General features: G+C 45.3%; 4 protein-coding genes across 4 annotated transcripts; 2 read left to right on the top strand and 2 right to left on the bottom strand.

Annotated features, from left to right (window-relative positions):
- The first annotated feature begins 797 nt into the window (after nucleotides 1-797).
- On the top strand, nucleotides 798-2,549 carry LOC133903087 (uncharacterized). The gene is made up of 4 exons (XM_062344442.1): nucleotides 798-937; nucleotides 1,022-1,821; nucleotides 1,923-2,081; nucleotides 2,169-2,549. The coding sequence occupies exons 1-4, from the start codon at nucleotides 919-921 to the stop codon at nucleotides 2,547-2,549; spliced, it is 1,359 nt and encodes a 452-aa protein (XP_062200426.1). The 5' UTR covers nucleotides 798-918.
- On the top strand, nucleotides 1,931-4,817 carry LOC133909881 (uncharacterized). Its single transcript, XM_062352423.1, has 10 exons — nucleotides 1,931-2,081; nucleotides 2,169-2,716; nucleotides 2,801-2,923; nucleotides 3,018-3,164; nucleotides 3,249-3,456; nucleotides 3,532-3,730; nucleotides 3,811-3,909; nucleotides 3,984-4,240; nucleotides 4,309-4,384; nucleotides 4,464-4,817. The coding sequence occupies exons 2-10, from the start codon at nucleotides 2,680-2,682 to the stop codon at nucleotides 4,566-4,568; spliced, it is 1,251 nt and encodes a 416-aa protein (XP_062208407.1). The 5' UTR covers nucleotides 1,931-2,081; nucleotides 2,169-2,679; the 3' UTR covers nucleotides 4,569-4,817.
- A 277-nt stretch (nucleotides 4,818-5,094) lies between these two features.
- Nucleotides 5,095-9,558, bottom strand: LOC133900380 (uncharacterized). The gene is made up of 13 exons (XM_062341496.1): nucleotides 9,086-9,558; nucleotides 8,192-8,968; nucleotides 7,948-8,106; nucleotides 7,620-7,859; nucleotides 7,330-7,531; nucleotides 7,191-7,253; nucleotides 6,979-7,098; nucleotides 6,527-6,893; nucleotides 6,254-6,449; nucleotides 6,063-6,161; nucleotides 5,733-5,974; nucleotides 5,576-5,651; nucleotides 5,095-5,491 (listed from the first exon to the last, which is right to left on the bottom strand). The coding sequence occupies exons 1-11, from the start codon at nucleotides 9,116-9,118 to the stop codon at nucleotides 5,846-5,848; spliced, it is 2,385 nt and encodes a 794-aa protein (XP_062197480.1). The 5' UTR covers nucleotides 9,119-9,558; the 3' UTR covers nucleotides 5,095-5,491; nucleotides 5,576-5,651; nucleotides 5,733-5,845.
- Nucleotides 9,559-14,892: 5,334 nt separating this feature from the next.
- LOC133909882 (uncharacterized) lies at nucleotides 14,893-15,749 on the bottom strand. The gene has a single exon (XM_062352424.1). It carries the CDS (start codon nucleotides 15,698-15,700, stop codon nucleotides 15,299-15,301), a length of 402 nt encoding a protein of 133 aa, XP_062208408.1. The 5' UTR covers nucleotides 15,701-15,749; the 3' UTR covers nucleotides 14,893-15,298.
- Nucleotides 15,750-21,799: the final 6,050 nt, after the last annotated feature.

The raw sequence follows: 21,799 nt of genomic DNA on the forward strand, positions 1-21,799 counted from the left end.
ATTTGCGTGTCATGATTTTCAAGTTGATGGCAGGAAATATGACTTTCCCGGTTGATGGCTGAAATGTGCAGGATTCGGTGTACGCGATGGACACGGCGGGGAAGGAGCTTGGCTGTTCTACATCTCGCAATATGCAAGTTGCGCGCAAGGTTGATGATGAGCAGCTTGTCGAGGGGAGCGGCGACTCAGAGGATGATAACAAGGGGGCAAGTGTTGCCGTTGATGGAAACGGAGAGGATGCTATGTCAAGCAATGCAGCAGGTGTAGGGGGGCCTAAAGAGGAAGACGATGATGCAACAGAAGTGAGAAGCTATGTAAAAAGGGCAAGGAAAAAATAGATAGTCGCCTGAAGGGGTTATGAGTTTTTTTTTTGGAAGTGTGGTGTGATGAACAGGTCATTGTATTTTGAGTGTCTAAGGCAGTGATAAGCTGTAATGGGCTCGTAGTTTGGTGTGGATCGAATGTAGGCACTCCTGCTGAATTAGATTAGCTTTTGCGACCATTGTATAGTTGTTAGTAAGACGATGAAAAGTTTGGTTGGCCGTGTGTACAGGGAGGGAACTGTATAAATTGGATGATGTAGTAAGGAAGATATGTAGTAGTATGCTAATGGTAATGGCCGAAAAATTGTTCCATTTCGGTGAAAGGAGAGTAGCTGGTCATGGCGGTTGGAAAAAGGAATCGGAAGAGCTGCGGGGCATTGCCATTAATGGTGGGCCCCAGCTTTTGTGATTTGAGATAGTGCAGCTGTGAAAAGATGTGTATGGAGGTGCAATGTACTCGAACTGACTGCCCAAGTCATACGGGCAGGACAACGTGCATTAAATGAGAGCAGTGCGCCTTCTCCCCCAACCAAGGTTGCGGTAAAGGGGAGATTGAGGGAGCCATTTGCGGAGTTGCCGTAAAGTGAAGATTGAGATGGCCGGGGCAGAGGCTGGTAAGCATCGTGGATTCGTTGGAGTAGCCGTAAGGTTCCACCGCAATCAAGGTCACTACAGCTGAAACTTGCATCCCCTTGCAGGCTTCGGGATGGGCTCCGTGCGCCGCTCTCGTAGGTTGAGCCGGGCTTCAGGAGAGGACTCTGGTGGTAGTTGTTGGACAGATCGAGGAGGTGGAGGCCGGCGAGAAGCAGGGCAAGACTCTCCAATTCCTTTCCCTTCGCTAGAGGTACCGGTAGTACTGTATAGTTGCATGAGCCCTAGGACAGTGCATGATGAGTTGCAGGGTTTAGATGAGGAAAAAATTGGATTGCTACGCGAGGTAGGTCTAGGTGGATTGATGAGTCTGCCGAGCATCAAGGTTGTAGATCGTGGTTTGTCACTGTGGTTGTTGCGTAGATTAAGGCCAAAGGACATGAAACTGCAGCTAGGTGACAATAGTTTCGCAGCTATCAGGGAGCAAGACATCAATAGGGTCCTAGGAATTGTCAGTGGAAGAGAGTTGGTTAGCAATGTGCATTCAAGTTTAGTTGAGCATAAGGTGAAGCGGTTGTTGGGAGTTCATGTACTGAACATTAGCAGTGTCAGAGGCGTTCTTGAGAACCTAAGAAATAAGAGTGGACTCAATTCGGAGGAGAAGAATGCATTCCGGGTGGCGGCTGTTTTGGTTTCATTCGGTTATATGTTGTGGGCAAACAACCGTGGTGGAGCTACGATCTGCAAAGAACTACTCATTGCTTGCTCAATTCCAGAGAAGTTGCGCATGACCAATTGGGCAGAATTCATACTACGGACACTGAGCAGCTCAGCAACAAAAATCCAAGCTGATCTGAGAGCAGGTGCTGGTAGTGTGCTCCTAGGAGGTTGCTTGATTTTCCTACAGGTACATGGATAGGAGACATCTGTGCTGTAGATTAGGAATTGATAATTGAATGAATTTGTTGAGTGAGAAATAAAGAGGAGTTTATTTTATTTTCCGTGCAGATCTTGTACTTGGATTGCTTGGAATTTGGAGTATATTCTGTGCCTGCAAATACCCTCCCACGCATAGCAGGCTACACAGCAGAGAAGCTTCGAGAGTTGATAAGGATGGATAAGTCGAATCAGGGTGGTGGAGCAGCTGCAACTTTTGGTCAAATAAAGGTAAGTTATACGAAAATGTCGTGTAAGGTTAGCATTTGGCTGGGATGGTTAGGCAATTATAGGTTTTGTGGGAATTGTTGCATGCAGAGAAGAAGGGATGCGGTGACACGAAGTCAGGGTAAGGAGAAGAATGTACCAGATGCATGTAGAGGGGAAGGTGAAGGGGGCGGGCCAGCGGATTCAGCGAAGATGATGAACATGGCCGATAGAGCAGAAGTAATGGCATTGCTAGAGCAGAGAGACAATTCGCTGTTGAGAAATTTGGCAACACAACTGGACGTGAGACGTCGTGAGTTAGTTAAGGAAATATTTGGGCAGACTTGCAGTACAGGTGCAAACAAGGTAGGGAGTGAACAAAATGTTTCATCGTCAGTGGCACCAACTAGGTGTGGTGCTAAACTTGACATTGGTATATCAGGAGACAAAGATGCAGCAGGTATGTATGTATCCGTGGTTGGGAATTGGTAAGGCATAATTCATCATGAAGGCATGAGTTAAAACTTATAATTAGTTAGAACAGTAAGATGTATTTAATGTGTGGGCAGGTGTGGGAGACCCTGGTAGGGTTGGAAGGGGAAATCGAAGGAATGAACAAGGGATGCGGTACAAGGTATGCGCGGTGCGCCGTAAGCGAGGTAATATAAATATTTGTGGAGTAGGAGCATGAAGTGCAAAAACGGTATTTATATGATTGAGAAACGTGTAATTTGTGACGGTAGGTGGGAGTGAAGAACGGGCAACTTTCGGAGGCGCTCATGAATGTACTGGTGCCGAAGGTGAGGTCCAACCGAAGAAGAAGACGAAGGTTCTAATGGGTTATGACGAACAAATCAAGAGAGCAGGTAATTTAAATGGGCTTAAAAAATCTGAAGTATAGTTTGCCATCAGGTAGTTTATGGTGACTGAATGTGGCCATTTTGAGTATATTTTGCACAGGAGATAACTTGGGTACGGCAGAGGCGTCGCTGCCACGAAGCATAAGGGACAACAGTTTGATAGTACCGTGGATGATAAAGTCGACAGGATTTTTCAATAATGCAGTTGGCAGTGCAGTGAATGTACATGTTGGGTATGGGTATGCAGGTATGAAAGAAATAAGAAGGACCAGGCTTGTGATTGTCGCATTGTTGACAGAAACTGATAAATGGTAAGCCTTGTTAATTGTAGGTACCTCTGGGATGGGCCATAATAAGAAAGCATTGTTGAAAAGGACTAGAGTACGGAAGGAACGTAACATTAAGAGACAGCGCAAGAAGCGTGGGGTTGCGGAGGAACCACCTTTCCCATTTGGACGTAATAGAATTCAGGTTATAGCAGAAGCGGCACATGAAGTATATGATTGGGTCATGAACTGTACATCAACTGAATTGAAGCGGTGAGACGTGATACTTTCTTGAGAACCAACTGCCTCAATTGCACTAAGAAAAATATATGTTGCGTCCTTATGCAGAGAGTGGATAGCTGACACGCGCTCCAGTATGGAGACACGGATAAAGGGCGAGCGGCTAAAAGCTGAGATGAGCATTGGTGGCCGCATCGGAAATGACGTGTGCTCGCTGATTTTCCGTATTCTGGAGAGGGAAGACCATGAATTGTATAAGTACCAGGTGGTGAAAAGAAGTCGTCACTTCATTCCACCAGAATGGGGGGTAATTGCTAGTTTCCTTCGCACAGAATTGTATAAGTACCGTAGTCTGAGTTGTAACTGATGTGTTTGATTTGTGTGTAGGTCCAGGTGTTGATCCAAGGCGACTACCTCAACTCGGACAAGGTGAAGGCAATGTTTATAGCAGCCGGGTTGGGCTATGATCCAAAAGATTGTGAACTGGTAAGAATTAACAATTAGATGATCAGTTGCATTGACAGTAGGGAGACACGCTGAATGGATGGGGCGTGTCCCAGTTTATTGTTCCAGTATCAGTTGCAGGTAGATGGGTCTGCTACTTTTGGGATGTAGGAAATAGACGGCTAACCATCATTGATCCGGTAATGAGCACATGGGAAGCGACTGAGGTGGAGCAAAAGCACAAGAAATACGTTGAAATATTGCACGGAGGTTTCAGGGCGTGCAAGGAGCAATACTTAAGTGAATGGGACATAGAGACGGCGGATTGGGAGGTGAAGTACATGTGCAGCATGAATGAACCATCGTCAACTAAGTAAGTTTATTACTGTGTTAATAATGAGGAGTGGTGTGCCCGTGGAACTTACATGCTCTATTCTGTAGGGCTGATTCTGCACTGCACGTATTCCACTATGCACGGCATTTCGATGGACAGACACTTCACTATGGCATAGATCAGGTTTGCATTGATGGTGATTAAATGATGTTCAGTTAGCACCAGTACCAAAGGCATAACAATGTTGTGGCTAAAATTTCAGGAGTACGCGGAAAAAGCACGGAAATATTGGATGTATAAACTACTGAATATACAGTGGAATAGTGGGCACCTTCCTTCCGTCATGTGTGTGGACTTGACGTGTTGATGGTTAGAACTGAAGGGCCTATTTTGGTGGTCGTTAGCAGTGAAGAGTATTTTGGGCTGTTAGGGCCATGGTCTAGAACTGGTAGTCATTTTGTGCATAAGGACGGCCTATATGTATATTCGTAGTAAACATGTTGGGCTGAAAATGACCTGAATCATGGTGGAACCACTGGTAGTCTGGTGCTTTTGTGAAGAATATGCGCAATGAATATGGGTACCTAACGCTGAAAGAACTTGATATAAGCATCAATAGAATGGAGCAATATGTCCATCTGCTGGTAGTGTTGAACGCTGATGAATGTGCATGCATGATTGAAACCATTGTGACTGGCGCACAATATGCATTGCGCGTCTGTATGATGGGAGGAAGAGGCATCCAATAAGTGAAATATTAAGAAATTTGCATTTGAGGTGGAGTCGTGCAGTGGTGGAAACCATTGTGCCAGGGAGTAGCGGGTAGTAGGGAGGAAGATGATGGATGCAGATTCTTGTTAAATACAGGCCGTAACAATACATTTACACTTCTGCAAAGTCGAAAGTAACATATATATAACAGAAAAAATACAGCATGTCAGGCCAGCAGAAAGGTTGGCACAAAATGTGAATCCTTACAGTACGTTTACAGAAAAGCCGATTTAGATGTTGCGGCTGTGGTGCGACATTGCGAAGAACAAACGCAGGGTGCAACAGTAAATCAGGAAAGCAAAAAGCATCAGCGTCACTAAAAGAATTGTATCGCTAAAAGTTGACACAACCAAAATGTAAACGTGTACAGGTCGTCCATTAGATTGCATAGTTGAGCAAGAACACCTAGTACACAGAGTCGGCAATGATAGTTTTAAGGGGAAGTGGAATGGCGACATTGTTCCCAGAAATAGTCAGCGCTTCACAGAGAAGGGCATTCCGCAAGGAAGGGATTTGACCCTGAAAAGGATAAAAATCGAATATACTAATAAAGAATGTAACGGCAGAAAGAACATATAGAACTGAGAAGAAGCGTAGTATTACCAATTTCAATGGCATTGCCAAAGCATCGCCTTTGAAATTCCGGGCACAATGTAGCATGCAGACACCAGAGTGCACACTAAGACAGATAAAATATTCAGTGGTTACTGCATTGCGTTAAATTAGAGAGGGGGGTGGGGGCATAGCATGGCATACTTACACATCGCAGGACTCAATGTTGAGAGCTGGGAAATGCACCTGCCATGCATTGGGGTCAGGTTGCCAGTTATCAAAGAACGCGGATATGCATTTGCACAAAGCATCGAGAATCCTTTATGCAGCATGCCTCTTCAAAGTAGTGTGAGGATTCGGGCCACAGGGGTCAAGCACATATATGACTTTGTTCCACATGTCAAAGGAGAAACAACACCACACTTGATTGATACATGCAGGGACCAGCATCTACAAAAAAGGGATAAGATGAGCAAAATTGGATGGGCCAGATTGTTGGGGCAATGTGGTACAAAAGTTTGCTGATTATAGCACTTACCATCCGGCAAGCAGATAGGTTGTAGGGAACATTTGTTCCAATGAATTGCTCCCTAACAGAGAGGACATTCAGCAGGTCGTACCCAGCTAACGCAAAAGACTTTGCAGAATACATACAAGAAGAGGACCACTTTTCAGAGAGGTGTGAAGATGGAAGGCAACAAAAAAGCAATTTGATCAAAGTGAACTCACATAGAAATCAGATTCAAAGAAATGCCTCCAGCGACATTTCCAAGAATTGGCGTGCATGTCTGCATCGAGCTGGGTAAAGCGGCGGATGAGTATGTCACACAACTCAAAACCCATAGGGTTCGAGCCTACCAACTGAGACCTAAAGGCCTCACCAGAAAGTTGTATGTACTTGGGTGAGTGGTGAATAACCCAGTTCCTGAAAAGACGGGATCAATGACATATAAGTCCATGGAATTGGTTAGTAAGATATATTAGGGATGGATAGTTGCTTACCGCTTGAGATATACATCAGCAGCAGCATACACCCAAGAAGCTAACTTTTGAGGGACAACACAGCCATTATCCGGATGAATGCACCCCATGTTCCATGGTGACCTAGCCTGTTCCCCAAGCATCAATTTTTTCTTGCATATTGGTTCAGATGAACGTTGTGCAAAAAGAATTTTGCCGTCAGGATCCTCGACCTCATCTGCACTGCACATCTGATTGACAACAGCAACCGTGCAGTCTTGTTTTAGCAAACGACGTGGAGTAGATGGTAGTTCAGTAGTCTCTTTATGCGGGGCAGGAACAAAATGACTAGTCGAAGTTTCCTGGTATGTAAGTTTAGGGCCAGCATGAAGAGGACGGGTTGCAGCGCCTGCAAGTAAAAGTACATTCTTTAGCTGGGCAAACATGTAGGTGTGAAGGCAAAAAACTGCGTGTACAAAAAGAAAATTATTTACCAGCACTCATGTAGTTGCGTTGCTTCTTGATTCCATATGAAGATGGACTAGAGGTCCATGTGTTAGGCATAACATCCAGCGAACGTGAATGCTTGTGAAGAGGCGTAGCAGCACTCTCAGCTAAGTAGAAGCATGTAAAAAGGGAATTATTTAGGTACGTTAGGTAAAATAGTACACATAAGGTGTGATTTATCGCTGAAGGGGGAACATACCTTCGGTATCTGATTGGTCGAGTTGTTGTCCAGTTCCATTTTTTGTGCATGAAGACCTCGGGCCTACAGTGGGTAATGGCATTATTCATGGTGGTAGGAAAATAGATATTATGCACAGCATTGAGTCAAGACTCTTGACCGTTTATTGGTTCACCACCACTAGCAACGCACGTCGGGGCAGGCGTGAGGGCGTCAAGTGCCCCACATTCCTTTGAAATGTAGTCTAGAATGAAATCAGCTAGGGAGATAATGAGGTCAGAGACACCCTTCTTGTAGGTCACAGTGAGATTGAGGTACCGTGCATTGAACCTCTTAAGAATGTCAGCCATTTTACTCCTTTCCTGCACATAGGTGTCCAGATAATTCCAATAAGTTGTACAATTGAAAAGAGGAATGATATACATCTAACTAGTGCAACCATGGATTCACCAGCTTAGGATAATGGGTTCGGATATGGTTAATTAGCTCCGTCTGATCAGTCAACAATGGGTTGGAGTAGGCAGGTAATGGCAGTTGGGGCATGGTTGATGTAGGCAGCTGGGCAGACTGAACCTCTGGAGATTTTGCTACATTGTCCTGAAGGGAAGGGATAGCCTCTGTCCTTGTTGCCTGTGTATCGGGCCTTGACACACCGAAACACTTGTAGCATACCTCGGAGGGATCGCGCAGCTGCAACCAATGGAACAAATGGAGAGACAAGCAAATAATTGCAAACGTAAAATATAAACTAACGAAGACGGTGCATGGAAGTACGCACCTGGCTTATGCCAAAGCAAGGTTCAGGGCAGCCATGTTGGCGATATGAATCAGCAGATATCATCTTTGACAGCAGGTCAAAACTGAATTCCTTGATACGAGGCAGCTTTGCATGCGACATCTTCAGAGGGCCCAATTCCAAATTGTCGAGATAAAGAACCTGAGAAGATATAGGAAAATTATGAACTGTTGGACAACAAAATATCTTTGGAATGTGAAGTAGCTAGTATCTTTATTGAGGTTACCTGAAGGAATATATGGCATCCTGAGATGTTGGAGACTGTCCGCTTGCGTGCAAGATCAGATTGAACTTTCCTTGCAGCATCAACGAGGGTGTTCAGTACATGGGCAGCCCAATTGAATTGGTATATTTCTTCCGACCGGCTCAAGGCTCCCCAGAAATTAACATTTACATAGTCATGTTTGGCAGAAGGAGTGAGGACATTGCCCATGGCAAAAACAACGAAAGCCACCTTGAAAGCCTCTACAAGCATCTTAGATGAGGTATTAATAATTTCCAAACGCAGAACAGACTCTACTGCTTTCAGACTACGTGGATGCTTATCAGACATTCCTATACTGCTCTGGAGGAAATTTATAGCTTCCTGCGTGATGAAGGCATCAGGGCCTAATATATCCTTTGGGCCGCAGGGGATGCCAAATACAGTACTGACATCATTGGGGATCAACTGAAGCACGCGGTTGTCATCTATGCGAATGGATCGGGCCTGGCAATCTACTTTCTGCATGAGCCACATGCTAAACTTGATGTTTAGCTTCTTAATCCTAGGAAGATGTAGCATTCCACCAAAGCCAATAGACCTAACCAAGTCCTTCTTGTAGTCATTGAAAGTCTGAACAATAGTGCAGAACTTCTTAAGAGAGCTGCGCGAAGTGGCAGCAGATGAGGATTGGGCATGTGCGTTGTCAGGTGACCCCCCGGGAGTTAAACTGCCAGAGTGATATGCATCTAATTCTTCAGGGTCATCATCAATGTGGGTTGGAGCTGTTCCAGGCATCCACTGGGAAAGGGGTGAAACAGGCGAGGGGAAGAACAAATTAAGTAAAATGAAAAAGCGTATGCATGAACAGTAAGGATCTGTGAAAAATGCTGAAATCAGAAGAATGGAAGAACGCACCTCTACGGTTGGCTCGAATCCGGCAACACGCATCTTATCCGTGTACCGGAAGCAGATGTCAGGTGAAGCACAAATCAATGGAAGCAGTGGTTGGTGAAAATATGCTGTTTAGCGTCAGTTGAAGCTCGCATCAATGACGGTGGCTGAACTGCGAAGGGGGTGAAGTGAGGACGGATTTCCTTGCAGACCTGAGAGGAGCACTGGCTCCGGAGCTCAACTGAAGAGGATTGGTGGCAACATCGTAGGTGCACGGATTTATTGCAGCGGTGGGCGGTGGGGGAGGGTGCGACCGCGGGATTTTTTTGGAATGCAGGTGCGGGAACGAGTGAAGAGATGCGCGAACAAGATAAGGGGGCCGAATTGTACGATTGAACATGCAGCGCAAGGGACAAGACACGCGGTGACCGATCAGTATTATGTGCTGCCGAACAGGACAAGCCCACACGGCCATAATTTCCGGCTAGCGCTGGAGAGAGAAAAGAAAATGAAAACTATTCCATGGCACGAATCTCGAAATGCACCAACGAACAGGATAACCACCTGCTTTCAGCTCTCGCTACGAAACGATTTATTGCACAGGACACCAGCTTCGACTTATAAGAATGAGCCTGGGGGATGGAAAGAGTCGTACGGTAGGAATTAGAAACGGCAAAAATCCAAAAATAGACAACATATGGTATTATATTTGTAAAAATAAATAATATGTTGCCGTATTTATAATTATAGCAAATTATAGCAAGTGTATTCGGCACCTCATTTATTGAAAACCTATTTTCAATACAATGTACACCGAAAAAGAGCTAGCCCCACTGTTTTCGGCACAGAAGGTGCCAAATAAGGCACACTGTTTTCGGCACATGAGGTGCCGAATACGGTACACAGTGCCGTATTCAGTACTTCGTGTATCGAAAATAGCCAGCGCCAAGTCACGTCGTGTCAAGCTTTCGACACGGCTGCTTTCGGTGCTACTGCATCCGCGTGCTAGTGCCTTTTGTGTTTCGGTGTATCGCGTGCTGCTCGTGTAGGCTATAAAATGAGGAGGAGCAGCAGCATAACCCAATGTGAGAAGAGAAGTAGCAACACGAGGTGAGGAGCAGCTACGCGAGTTGAACACTTCAAGAGCATTTCCTTAAGTTATAATACTTAGATTACGTATGTAATTAATACTTATATTAGTAGTAGTACTAGTAAGCAGATTATTTAATCCTAGTTATTGTAATTAGATTATTTACTTAGTTTAATAATATGAATTTAATTAATCTGTGTAATTAGAGCCACCTTATTCAGTGGATTTGTAGAGCTAGCCCTCAGACTCTTCCCTGAGGATCGTATCCATCTTCTTCATGTTCTGGTAAGTGATGCGGTACTTCTAATGATTTTTATTGGTTAAACCTCCGTGTTACTGACATAACAATTATCTTATACAAACCGAAGAGACATGCGAGATGCATACACAAGCGGAGCAAGCTTGTAAGGAAGTAAGCGGGTCATCAACGCGGAGGAATCGAAACCCTCCCAAGGACTACATGAGAACGAGAGGGTTCCGCTTTTTGTCTGCTATATACGGTCTATGTGGTTGTGCCCCATAATCTTGTGCTTAATTGCCTTAGATGATCACTTTAAGTACTTTGATGGTTTGGATGTCTTATCAAGTGTATATGAGTTTCCTCTAGACTCCAGTAGCATACCACACGTCAAATGACTGAGTGGAGGGGTATTTATAGCCTCAAACCTATCAACTAGCCGTTTTCCCAATAGCTTAGAAAAGTTGTTAACACCAGATAATCCAGTTAGAACAATAGTACTAACACCGTATCATCCGATGAGTATAAACTCAGAAACTAGCCACTGGAACTCCACTCACTGCCTCCGTGAACACGGTACACTCCCGTATGCCTTCAAATCCATCATCGGACATTTCGATGAGTTATCTCGAGCCATCCGAGCATTTACAGTCTGTCTGTGTAAAATGCCCCGGTACAAACTCAAAAAGGGAGATTGTAGCAAAAATAGCCCTGTTAGGCTATGATTGTGATTTTAGTGATTAATAATGATATAGTCATTGGGAGTAATATGTTTGTCAAGAATATATGTTAGTAAGTCTCTTAGATGCAATACATCAAGAAACCACCGCAACCGAGACAAAGTTTTATTGAATTGGAGAAGTCCTAGAAGAATTGACCTCATCTGATAGTCCGATACAGTAGAGTTTGAACTCACCGGAGCATTATGCACAAAGGCTGATAGCCTCACCGGATAGTCCGGTGCTCTATGTGTTGAACTCATCGGAGTATTTCTAATAAAGAGGAAGAAGACTGAGGACCTCATCTTATAGTCCGATAATCTGCACAGGGTAACACCAGAGCATTTCTTACAAAGAAGAATGTGAGTGCAAAGACTGAAGATTAACCTACCGAAAGGTTCGGTGCTTAGTTTGTGTACACCGGAGTATGGCACTGGAGCATTTTTTACAGAGGCAACTGCAAGTACTGAAGAATGAAGATCAACTCACTGGATAGTCTGGTGATCATAGAGATAGTTGCATCAGAGCATTTTCAGAGAAAAGAATAGAACATTTAACTCACCGGATAGTCTCGTGCGAATGGAATAAACACCAGTGCATTTTACACAAAGAAGCTGCAAATGCTTGGATGGCTCGAGACAACTCACCGGAAGGTCCGATGATGGATTTGAAGACACACTAGAGTGTATGGTGTTCAATGAGGAAGTGAGTGAAGTTCCAACGGCTAGTTTCTGTGTTTGTACTTACCGAATGATACGGTGTTAATATTAATATTCTTACCGGATCATCAAGTGTTAACAGCTTTTCTGAGCCATTGGAAAAATAGCTAGTTGATGGGTTTAAAGCTATAAATACCCCTTTACTCAATAATTTAACGCGTGGCATGCTGCTGGAGTTTAGAGAAAGCTCATATGCACTTAATAAGACATCTAAGCCACCAAAGTGCTTAGAGTGATCATCTAAGGAAATTAAGCACAGAATTAGAGAGTGGTTAGTGCTTATAAGCATAGAGTGAGTTGTAATTAGGTGTTGTAACTTGAAGAAGGGATCAAGGAGTGATCCTAGCTTGTACCGAGTGGTATGTCGGTACCTTGGAGTCTTGGTGACTCGTCAACATCTTGGGCTTTGGTGGCTCAAGCTTATTGACCATCTGACTTAGTGTGGAGCGACAACAAGACACGTGTACGAAGATGCGAAACCTTGGTGACTTAAACTTCGAAGTGATCATGGTAGCAAGTGACCGGAAGATAGGCTAGTGGTGAGACTTTATCTTATTGGCTTGGTGGCTCATCGTGCTTGAGACATTGTCTTAGTGACTTGGTAGCTTAAGAACCGTGACCGAAAGAGTCATGCTGACCAGGAGCATGTCCTTTGTGGAGCTCCAACGTGAATTATAGGTGGCATTTATGCCATCGATACTACAAGATAAAAATCCTCTGTGCCGAGTTTGTCTCTCTATCTTATTTACGATTCTGTATTTACATACTTGCAATTTACCTTGCTAGAGTAGGTTGTAATCTTCTTAAGCGGTAAAGTAGACACACTAGATAAACCTAGAGCACATTTAGATATAAATTGAGATAGATTTATCTTGTGAAGTTTTTGAAGCCGAATAGTTTCTAAGTATCCTAATTCACACCCACTCTTAGGACGTCACCGTTCCTCATAGGCGGACGCAGCAAAATTCCCTGATACCCACCCTAATATCGCAATAACTCTCCCTCGAATATGCATTGTCTTTGAGCAACACAAACTCAACTCGCATACAACTCGCTAGCTGCAGGTGCTAGGTACATAGCCCTCACATGCAACTGGATCAAGGATGGCAATTCTACCTGCGGGTGCGGGTACTCGCGAGTAGTGCGCCTGACGGGCACGTACATGGGTTTGAATTTTTACCCACGGGTATAGTGGGTCGGACATGGGTTTTATAATCTACCTGCAGATACCCGCGGGTATACCCGTTAAGCACTATTGGCCTAAAACTCCCAAGCCCAACCCACAGGTCTAACCTTAGCTTTGCTTTCCTTCAGCCTAGCCCATGAGGACCCCTAATCTTCTTGTTCCCCTAGCCTCTCATTTTCTCCTCCCATGCTGCCGACAGCTCGTCACCATGGAGGCCAAGGCCGCCGTTTCCACCACTGAGGAGGTCGTGGCCGCCGTCACCGTCTCTGCCACCGACCACCCCGACCGGCCCCCGTCCCTGAGCGCCACCCATGGACATCACTGTACCCGAGAACTGCCTCCAGGATGCTGTCCTCGAGCGCCGCCCTAGCCATAGCTATACCCGAGCCCCACCTCCAAGCCACCTTCATCGAGTGCCAATCCCAGCCCCCGTCATTGAGCACTGCCCTCGGCCGCGCCCGCTCCACGCCTGTTGTCGTCCGCCTGGTCGGAACCGTCACCCCAGCTTGACCGGATCCTCCCACGCGCTACCAGCTTCCTCCCAAACTCCCCCGCCATTGGCCTCTCGCCCTCTGCTAGCTCTGCTTGCCGTCAGCCTCTCGCCTGCACGCCGCCGGCTCAAGGTGCTAGATCCGCGTCGCCGCCCCCGGCCAGCCCCATCCCCGAGCGTTGTCTCCGGCCGCCTCAGTCGCCGCCGTACCTGAGCGTCGTCCCCGGCTCCCCTCTCGCTAGCCACCGACCCTCGACCTCGCAGACGACCCGCGGGTTTCGGGTACCCGACTGGCACAGGCATGGGCATAATATTGTGCCCGTCACCCTTCGTGGGCGTAGGTCGGGTAACCCAAATCGGGTCGCAAGTCAGGCATGGTTATGCTTCACCTGCACCTGACCCGACCTGTTGCCATCCCTAAATCGGATTGATTGCAGAGCCCTCAGCACCGCACGTGGCAGAGGCGACAAGAGACAACATGCGACAGAGGTACCAATGCCACAGGGCCCAACTGTTTTCAACATACAAGGTGCCGAATACGGTACTGTGCATATTACAACTGGATCCAGAACTTGCAATTACATGTGAAGAAGCACTGGACCCAAAAGTTATAGAATGCTCCAAAAAGGAAAAAGAAAATATTACGATGATGGCAAATGGTAACAAGGAAACGTAGCAACCACTACTGAATTTATGATGTAACAGTTTTCAGGAAATGCCAAAAATTAGGTCCCCCCCCCCCCTAACAAGGAAACGTAGCAACCACTACTGAATTTATGATGTAACAGTTTTCAGGAAATGCCAAAAATTAGGTCCCCCCCCCCCCCCCCCCAAAAAAAAGGAATGACTTTGCATTATGCTAAAAAAAACTTCATAAGATGTGCACAAACAGTGACAATTAGTATTAGATGAGCTCAAGTGCAAAGCTGAAAAGTTTACAAGGAACACTGAGCTTGCAGAAAGAGTTGTAGATAGAAGAGAGGTTGATAGAACATTACATAACGCTACAACAGACCTATAACTTCATCTAGAATACTCGATACTTGTTTCTGTAAAGCCAAACAAGGTTCTAGTTTAAGATTGGAATTCCTGTCCTTCCAGACTAATAGAAACAACTTAGCAAAAAAGGCAAGGGTGTGGCAATAACTTTTCTTTTAATATTCAGAAAACAAAAATAATTGAAAAAGAAAGAACTACATCAGTGCTCTTTGATGTCAATCAAGGCGACGCTACTTCTAAGTTATAAGTGGCATTGGATGCGGTCCTGACATTTCACATTGGTTTGCAACCGCCGGTCAAAAGAATGCATCGGATTCCATTCATTGTGACGTTTGCGTGCACACCAAATTTACAATGTTCGCAGATTATCCAAATGAAATAACAATGATGACCATATAATTTGATGTTCATGTCAACAGAAAACAAGGAGAGCATATTGTTGAGAAAAATCTCTTGAACATTGTCCATAGATCGATTCCAAATTAAACGAGGACAGACAATTTCGGGTTATCAACCAAAGCCAGACATTTATGAACAGCCAAGGGCAACATGGCACCTCCTATTCTCTAGGCAGCATGTATTCTGGAGTCCGGACTCATGGATGACAACCCATGCAGTTTACATCCTCTGGAAAATTTCTTTGGAATCTACGGGATCGATCGGCTCGGATGCAATGAACTAACTCGATTCTTCATCAATCCATAAATAGGCACCGGCAACCCGAATCCATCGAAGAGTACGTGGTAGAATTGTTGCAGCCCAAAGAACGGCCTTTACCTTCGAAGGGCACGGTTTTTCAGAAATGCAAGATAACTGAGCACTTGCGCTTGAACCATCGGAGCCCCCGGCGGAGCGAGGCCTTCACCTTCCCCTCCACACCGTACGCCTTGTACCTCGCCACCCGCCGCTGCCGCTTCATCTCGGGGTCGCTGAAGCACCACACGCGAACCCCGCGCACTCTGTCTCCGCAGCGCTGCCTTCCGGAGGCCGCCGGCAGCGCCATCGAGAACTGCTGCCGCGGGGTCGGCGGCGGCGGCGGCGATGGCGCGGTCGTGTAGATCTCCCGGGGGAAAGGATTCCTGAGGGCAGGTGATTCGTACGCGGTGGCGCGACGAGGGAAGGCCGTGGCAGCGGGGTCGGGCGCGGTGGATGGCCGGAAGAGATCGCCCCGGGAAGGACGGTGGTGGAGACTGGCCATGGAGAAAAAGGCGGAGACGCGAACGGGGCAGGGAATATGGACCAACGAGGGGCTGTAGCCCTGTGGGCTTAATTTGGAGCAATGTTTGACTATTTACGAGTTTTTCTCTCTCTTTTAGAGAAAAACTCTATTATTTTTTCAGAGATGCAAAGGTTTTTCTGAGCGGAAAACAGATTCCATTAGATCTCAGCTCAGCTAAATCACCAACTACACAACTGGTTACAAAATACGAAAATGATCTAGCTATAAATGAGGATCATTCCAACCTAAGCTAACATCATATTTTGCTAAAGGATCTGCTATCGAATTACAATCACGAGTATAATAAAACTTGGCCGTAAAATCACGAGATACAAAAGTTAATACACTTTATAATTTTATAGAAAGTCACTGAACCTTTGTCAATATCTTTGAGTAGTTTTAGTATTTATGCAAAAAACTACACATGTAACAATAACAGTCTACATACTTAAGTGAATATATAAAAAACCTACACATTAACCATACATACCATAGAACTACTATATAAAACAGAAATTGTTCGTGCCTCACTTCCCCTAGCTAGGGTTGTCCACTCCATCTAATAAAAAATAAAAAAAACACATGCAAAAAAACCAACTGAATCGAGAAAAACTGAGCCACCCAGGCCCAACAACCCCATCATTGTTGTGTGCATGAACCACTTTGGAAATCGTTGCCCTGCCAACCCCCAATCGCTAGCCCCGCCTCGGCTTCTCCGCACCCCCTACCCTTCGCCTTCTCTGCGCACCCCCCGGCACCCCGTCCTGTATTGGGCCCATGGAGGTTAGCCTATGCCATTGCTGCCATGGCAGTCCAGGCTCCCCCGCTCTTCACTAGCCACCCGCTAAACCCTAACCCTCCCAGCCAAGCTCAAGCGTGCCCAGGGCATCCTCAACCCCATCACAGCATCCGCCACCACGACCGTGGCATGCAGCACCACCACGTCCCCCCGTGATCCTTGGGTACTCCTGCTCCCACGCCATCGCCATCCCCATCACGCAGCACATGCATCCCCTGGTGCACGAGTAACCCTGGTCGTTCGTGGCCATGCCTTGGGCGGTGGTGGAGAGCGTGGCGGTGCATCCTAAGCAGCCTTCTCAAGGAGTTCTTATAGTTCCACAACCTAAGGTTAGTGACCTTTTGTTCGTGTGCTCTGACTGGAAGGGGAATTGGACTAAAGCTCAATCCTTTGATCGATTCTCAATTTGATGCTTTAATCATCCTACAATAAATATCTGTTTGTAGTTTTGGATCATGAATTCCGGTAAAATTTTAACTTAAATTTGATTAAGCATATGTCTAGGACCTGATGCACAGGTTGAGGCATTTAATTAAAGGAAGAAGTCCATTTTACTCCCTCAAACTATGTTGTTATTCTAGATAATTCCCTAAACTATTAAACCGCCAATTTTATTCCCCCGAACTATCAATACCGGATCATTTTACCCCTCAAAGTGGTTTTGTACCCGGTTTGACTAACATGTATGCCACATCATCGTGTGGGGCCCAACTGTTAGTCTCACCTCCTCTTTTCTTTCCTTCTCTTTCTTTTCCCTTTCTCCGCCAAAACAGAGGGGGGGGGGGGGAGGGGGGAGGGAGAGGTGGCGGCTCGGTCGGGCAGCGGTCGATGGTGTGTAGGGGTAGGCGGTTCACAGGGGCGGGCGGTGGCCCGAGGTGGGCTCCCTCCCTCTGCTCACTCCATCGAGGCGGCGGGGCGACGGTGGCCCGAACGACCGAAGTAGGGGAGGTTGTCAAGGGTAGGCTTCCTCAGCATGTCGCTGTGGCAACGGTCTACATAGGCTGCTTCCTGAGATCCCAAAGATAGTGTGAGAGGATGTAATCGGCCGGCGGTTCTTTCTAGAGGCCGCGCGACGATGAGTGGCTGTGGCCGAAGCAGGTGCAAGGTGATGGCTCACCTCAGCAAATCGCAGAGGAAATCGGGATTTGGGGAGCTTAATAGGGTCGCAGTGATGGTTCATGCATGCTGGATTGGTCGGAGACGCCTCAGGTTGAGGAAGAAGGGCCACGACCTCCTGCGATTGAGTGTGGTAGAGGGTGAGAGAGGTAGAGTAGATGCTCTCAGAGGATGTCAAGAAAGGATCGCCTCACCGTTTGCGGCAACAAGCACGCGTGGTGGCGGCACTTTCCACTGGAGATGAGGAAGAAGGTGGGGATGTAGACGTCGTCGGCTCGAGCTTCTCTTAGCGGTCAAAGTGGGTTGAGGGGGAGGCAAGACACTCATTCCCAGTGGTAGCGCGGCTCTCGATCGATGGTTGCGGTCCTGTTCCTTGGCTCGTCCACTGGCGTCGAGGAAGAGCGTGGTGGCACTATGTAGTTTCTCTCGCATTTGGATGGCATTTACACTCCCCATCGTGTGTGTCATCGTCGTGCGATGCGACGACACGGACTGAGCTGCAGCGTGCGTGGAACGGTGTGGACGGTGGGCTAGCGACGACGGTCTTACATCGTGACCAAGCGGCGCGACACTACGGGAGGAAGGTGGCCGGAGAGCGGGCACGTGGGCGACTACGCGAGGGAGGTGATGAATGTAGCGGAGGAGAAGAGCTCCCGACGGCAATAGCTTGGACGACGTGCACGAAGGAGCTGTGGGCCGGCTAGCCGGCGGGGTAGAGGAGCTGTGGGCCACAACGGCTCGACGAGGAGCAGGGCGCGGCAGCAGTGGCAGGGTGCACGGTGGTGGCGCATAGGCAGAGCAGCGGCACGGTGACGGCACGCACAACGGCTCAACGGGGAGGAAGGGTGCTCGGCGGCGACGCGCACAGATAGGAAAAGAGATAGATGACATGGTAGCCAGGCGGCAAAAACCGATCTTAGGGGTTACATCACCCGATTTTTGCCATGGTAGAGGGAGGGAGTCCACCCCAAGCCGCCGCCCGCCCCTACGCACCGCCGACCGAGCCGCGATCTCCCCCTCTCTCTTTGCTTCGGTGGAGAAAGAAAAAAGAAAGAGAAAGAAAGAAGAGAAAAGAAAAGAAAAGAGGAGGTGGGACTGACAGCTGGGCCCCACGTGGTGATGTGGCTAACATGTCAGCCAAACCGGGTACAAAAACCACTTTAGGGGGTAAAATGATCCGGTATAGATAGTTTGTGTGAGTAAAATGAACGGTTTAATAGTTTAGGGGTTATCCGGACTAACGGCATAGTTCGGAGGAGTAAAATGGACTTCTTTGTTAATTAAATTATCTGGCACTATGCCAATAGTGTGCAGTGTTAGCGTGGAGGTAAGTGATATAGAGTATTAGGGTGACGTGAATGCTTAGACATGGGAATTCAATCCTTGAGAATTTCTGGAGAGAAGAAATCAAAGTATATTGTCTTAGCATGTTATTTGATTTTAGATGTCCATGACCTGTTCCAGTTGTTCTTTTGAAAAAAATTACCTATTTCAGTTATTGTGTTAATTAGGATATTCCTTGATGGTAGTTCTGGATCGAAGATTATTATTTTTGAAGTTTTCTTGATATTTTTCCTTGTGTTTGTGTTGGAACTTCTTAGGCTAATCAAGTCTCACCTGTTGCTCCACCTAATGAGCAGAATAACTCAAAGGTGTGTTTCTGTTGGAACTTCTTAGGTTAATCCAGTTTCACCTATTGCTCCACTTAATCAGCAGAATAACTCAAAGGACCGGTAAACGATAAGACAAAAAGCATGTAGATGTTTGCCTTTTGGAATGAAAATTTGTTATGTTACAATTTTGCTTGACTTCATTGTAGAGAAAGAAGTAGAGAAAACTCTGTGACTGTGGTGATTAATTACTGCAAAGTAAGTACCCTGCATGTTCCTTTTTTTTGTTCTAGACATAGGTTAGTGAAATGTGACATTTGGACTCAGTTTTTTTTTACTGCCAATACAGGGTCTAATAAGATGGGAATGGTTATATTTTCTGTATAGTTTGAATTTGTCCTGTGAATATTCCAGATACCAATGGCCCTTACTTATCAGTATCCTTGTGACACACCTTGGACCTGTGATGACATGCTGTTAAATGTTTTGTACGTTGTACTGATTAGTCATAGGCTTTCCCATTTCCCATGGTAATATGATCCCACAGGTTTTAATATTTCACCACAGAGATGGTAAAGGTTATGAGTCATGACAATTTAATTTGTTCTTCACACTTCTTTTTTTCTCTGTTCAAGCAAGACTAACTGCTCCTCATTATCCTATTCTTCCAAAATGTTATGATCATATTGATACTTTGACAATGAAATTAAGATTGGTATTTAATTTATGAAAGGATTCTTCTGTTGCTAAAGAAGGACCAGTTCACGAAGTTTATGCATACCTTGTTTGTTATCTTGATAAGCAAGGTGGGTAGTGCACAAGCATTGATATTTCTTTTGACTCTGTTTTGGCTGCTTGAAAGGTTAACACCCTAGACACTGAGCCAGGATCCTTGTATTTAATTATGATGGCAATTCCCTTCTTAAAGTCCCCAAATCATTCCAACAAGGAGAATGCCCAAAACAGAGAGGTAAGATAATATTTATAAGCATCTTACAAATTCAAATTACAATAATATATAATTCTAACCATCGTACATTTATTCAATATTATTAGGAATTTCCATTGTATATTCTACTCAACCATATATCCTTCCATGTGGAACCAATCTCACTCAACTTCAGATACAAAAGCTGAGAGACGAGATCAAAGCCATAAATTGTTTTTGGTTGCCTATGTTTATTGTGCAACATGGTTATTGAAAATTGTTTCCGTTATTTGTAGGTCATAGAAAAGCATGTAGATATAGTCCAATTTTTACATATCAAGATTCAAGATGCTTTAAGGACTTATGGCATGCACAGTCACCATTATGCAAGCTCCTGAGGCAATATCTTCACTCCACTAAGGCCCTCTCCGTGGCCTTCGCTGTCGCCAAAGGACCTGCGCATTCAGGCCAAGCACCTCTAGATATCACATTTCAGATTTTGTCGATTCATGAGATCATTATGTTAAAATGGTTTCTCTAGCAATAATTTATTGTAAAATTATGTACTTGCATCCTTTTTCATACCATATGGAGATAACGACCTGAGGGCATTGTGTAACCTAAATAATGCAATGCTTATTATTATATCAATGCACTCCCACCAAACCCATCCGACAGTTGATCAGATGGGAACAACAGAGAATATGGGTTAGTCACGGGATGAAAAACATGGGAGTGGTTTTGCTATTCTTAGATCCGGATATGAATATATTAGTATGGTCTCAGCTTGAACCAGTGAGCACTTCCCCATGTAAACATTAACATCTACGTGTCAATGAACTTAAATAAACTTATGTTTGAATGGAATCAGCAACATTGCATATTTTGCTCTTTGATTTACAATTCTATTACTTTTCTACCTAAATTTGTTGACCATGTGTGAGAATTGCTTGTGGTCAAGTGTAACCTGATGTGTTTCATTTTGCGGATCATTCAGGTTTCAGGTCATATTTGACCAGGCAGAAGGCGGTGTATAAGAGCAGGAGGTTGGAGAAGCCTACATCAAATCATTCAATGTACTGCAGAATGTTTTTGATGTCAAGTACGGTTGTTTGCGCTTCTTGTAGTTCAACTTGTTTGCGCTTCTTGTAGTTCAACTGGCAAACTGGTGTTATTAGTTACAATATGAGACAATCAGGCTGAAAAAAAAACATTATTGGAACAGAATAAGCAGTGCATTTATATATTTGATTGAGTATAGATGATCAGGGATTGCTGCGACAATCAAGCTTTCTTTTAGTTTTGATTCATTTTCCTTTTTCTCATCATAATCTGTGATGCTGGATTCAAAATATGCCGGGAAGTACCGTGCTTTACTTCATTTATTGGTGTATTTGTTTGAGAAATGCGATAAAGTATAATTTGTCTACTGAAAGGGATGGTTGCTTCATTTTCCATGCAACATTCTCATCAAAGTTTTGACTTGCTTTGCAACTTTATTAAATTTAATATAGTCTCAACTACTGATCTTCATATATGTAGTGACCAATAAGTTAATTTTCCTTTTTGGATAGTTAATTTTCAAGGCAAATATAGTTTTAATGAGTTATATATAGACCAACAAG

This window comes from Phragmites australis, chromosome 2 (genome assembly GCF_958298935.1).
Source record: "Phragmites australis chromosome 2, lpPhrAust1.1, whole genome shotgun sequence".
In the NCBI taxonomy this organism is placed as follows: Eukaryota; Viridiplantae; Streptophyta; class Magnoliopsida; order Poales; family Poaceae; genus Phragmites; species Phragmites australis.

Excerpts from the sequence above, each read along its gene's own strand:
- LOC133903087 (XM_062344442.1), top strand. Across the intron at positions 1,822-1,922 it reads GTTGCTTGATTTTCCTACAG|ATCTTGTACTTGGATTGCTT; the intron begins GTACATGGATAG and ends TTTTCCGTGCAG. Across the intron at positions 2,082-2,168 it reads CAACTTTTGGTCAAATAAAG|AGAAGAAGGGATGCGGTGAC; the intron begins GTAAGTTATACG and ends TGTTGCATGCAG.
- LOC133900380 (XM_062341496.1), bottom strand. The coding sequence starts at position 9,118 with ATGCGTGTTGCCGGATTCGAGCCAACCGTAGAG. Across the intron at positions 8,107-8,191 it reads GATGCCATATATTCCTTCAG|GTTCTTTATCTCGACAATTT; the intron begins GTAACCTCAATA and ends ATATCTTCTCAG. Across the intron at positions 7,860-7,947 it reads CTTGCTTTGGCATAAGCCAG|CTGCGCGATCCCTCCGAGGT; the intron begins GTGCGTACTTCC and ends CATTGGTTGCAG.
- LOC133909882 (XM_062352424.1), bottom strand. The coding sequence starts at position 15,700 with ATGGCCAGTCTCCACCACCGTCCTTCCCGGGGCGATCTCTTCCGGCCA.
- LOC133909881 (XM_062352423.1), top strand. The coding sequence starts at position 2,680 with ATGCGGTACAAGGTATGCGCGGTGCGCCGTAAGCGAG. Across the intron at positions 2,717-2,800 it reads CGCGGTGCGCCGTAAGCGAG|GTGGGAGTGAAGAACGGGCA; the intron begins GTAATATAAATA and ends TTGTGACGGTAG. Across the intron at positions 4,241-4,308 it reads AATGAACCATCGTCAACTAA|GGCTGATTCTGCACTGCACG; the intron begins GTAAGTTTATTA and ends TCTATTCTGTAG.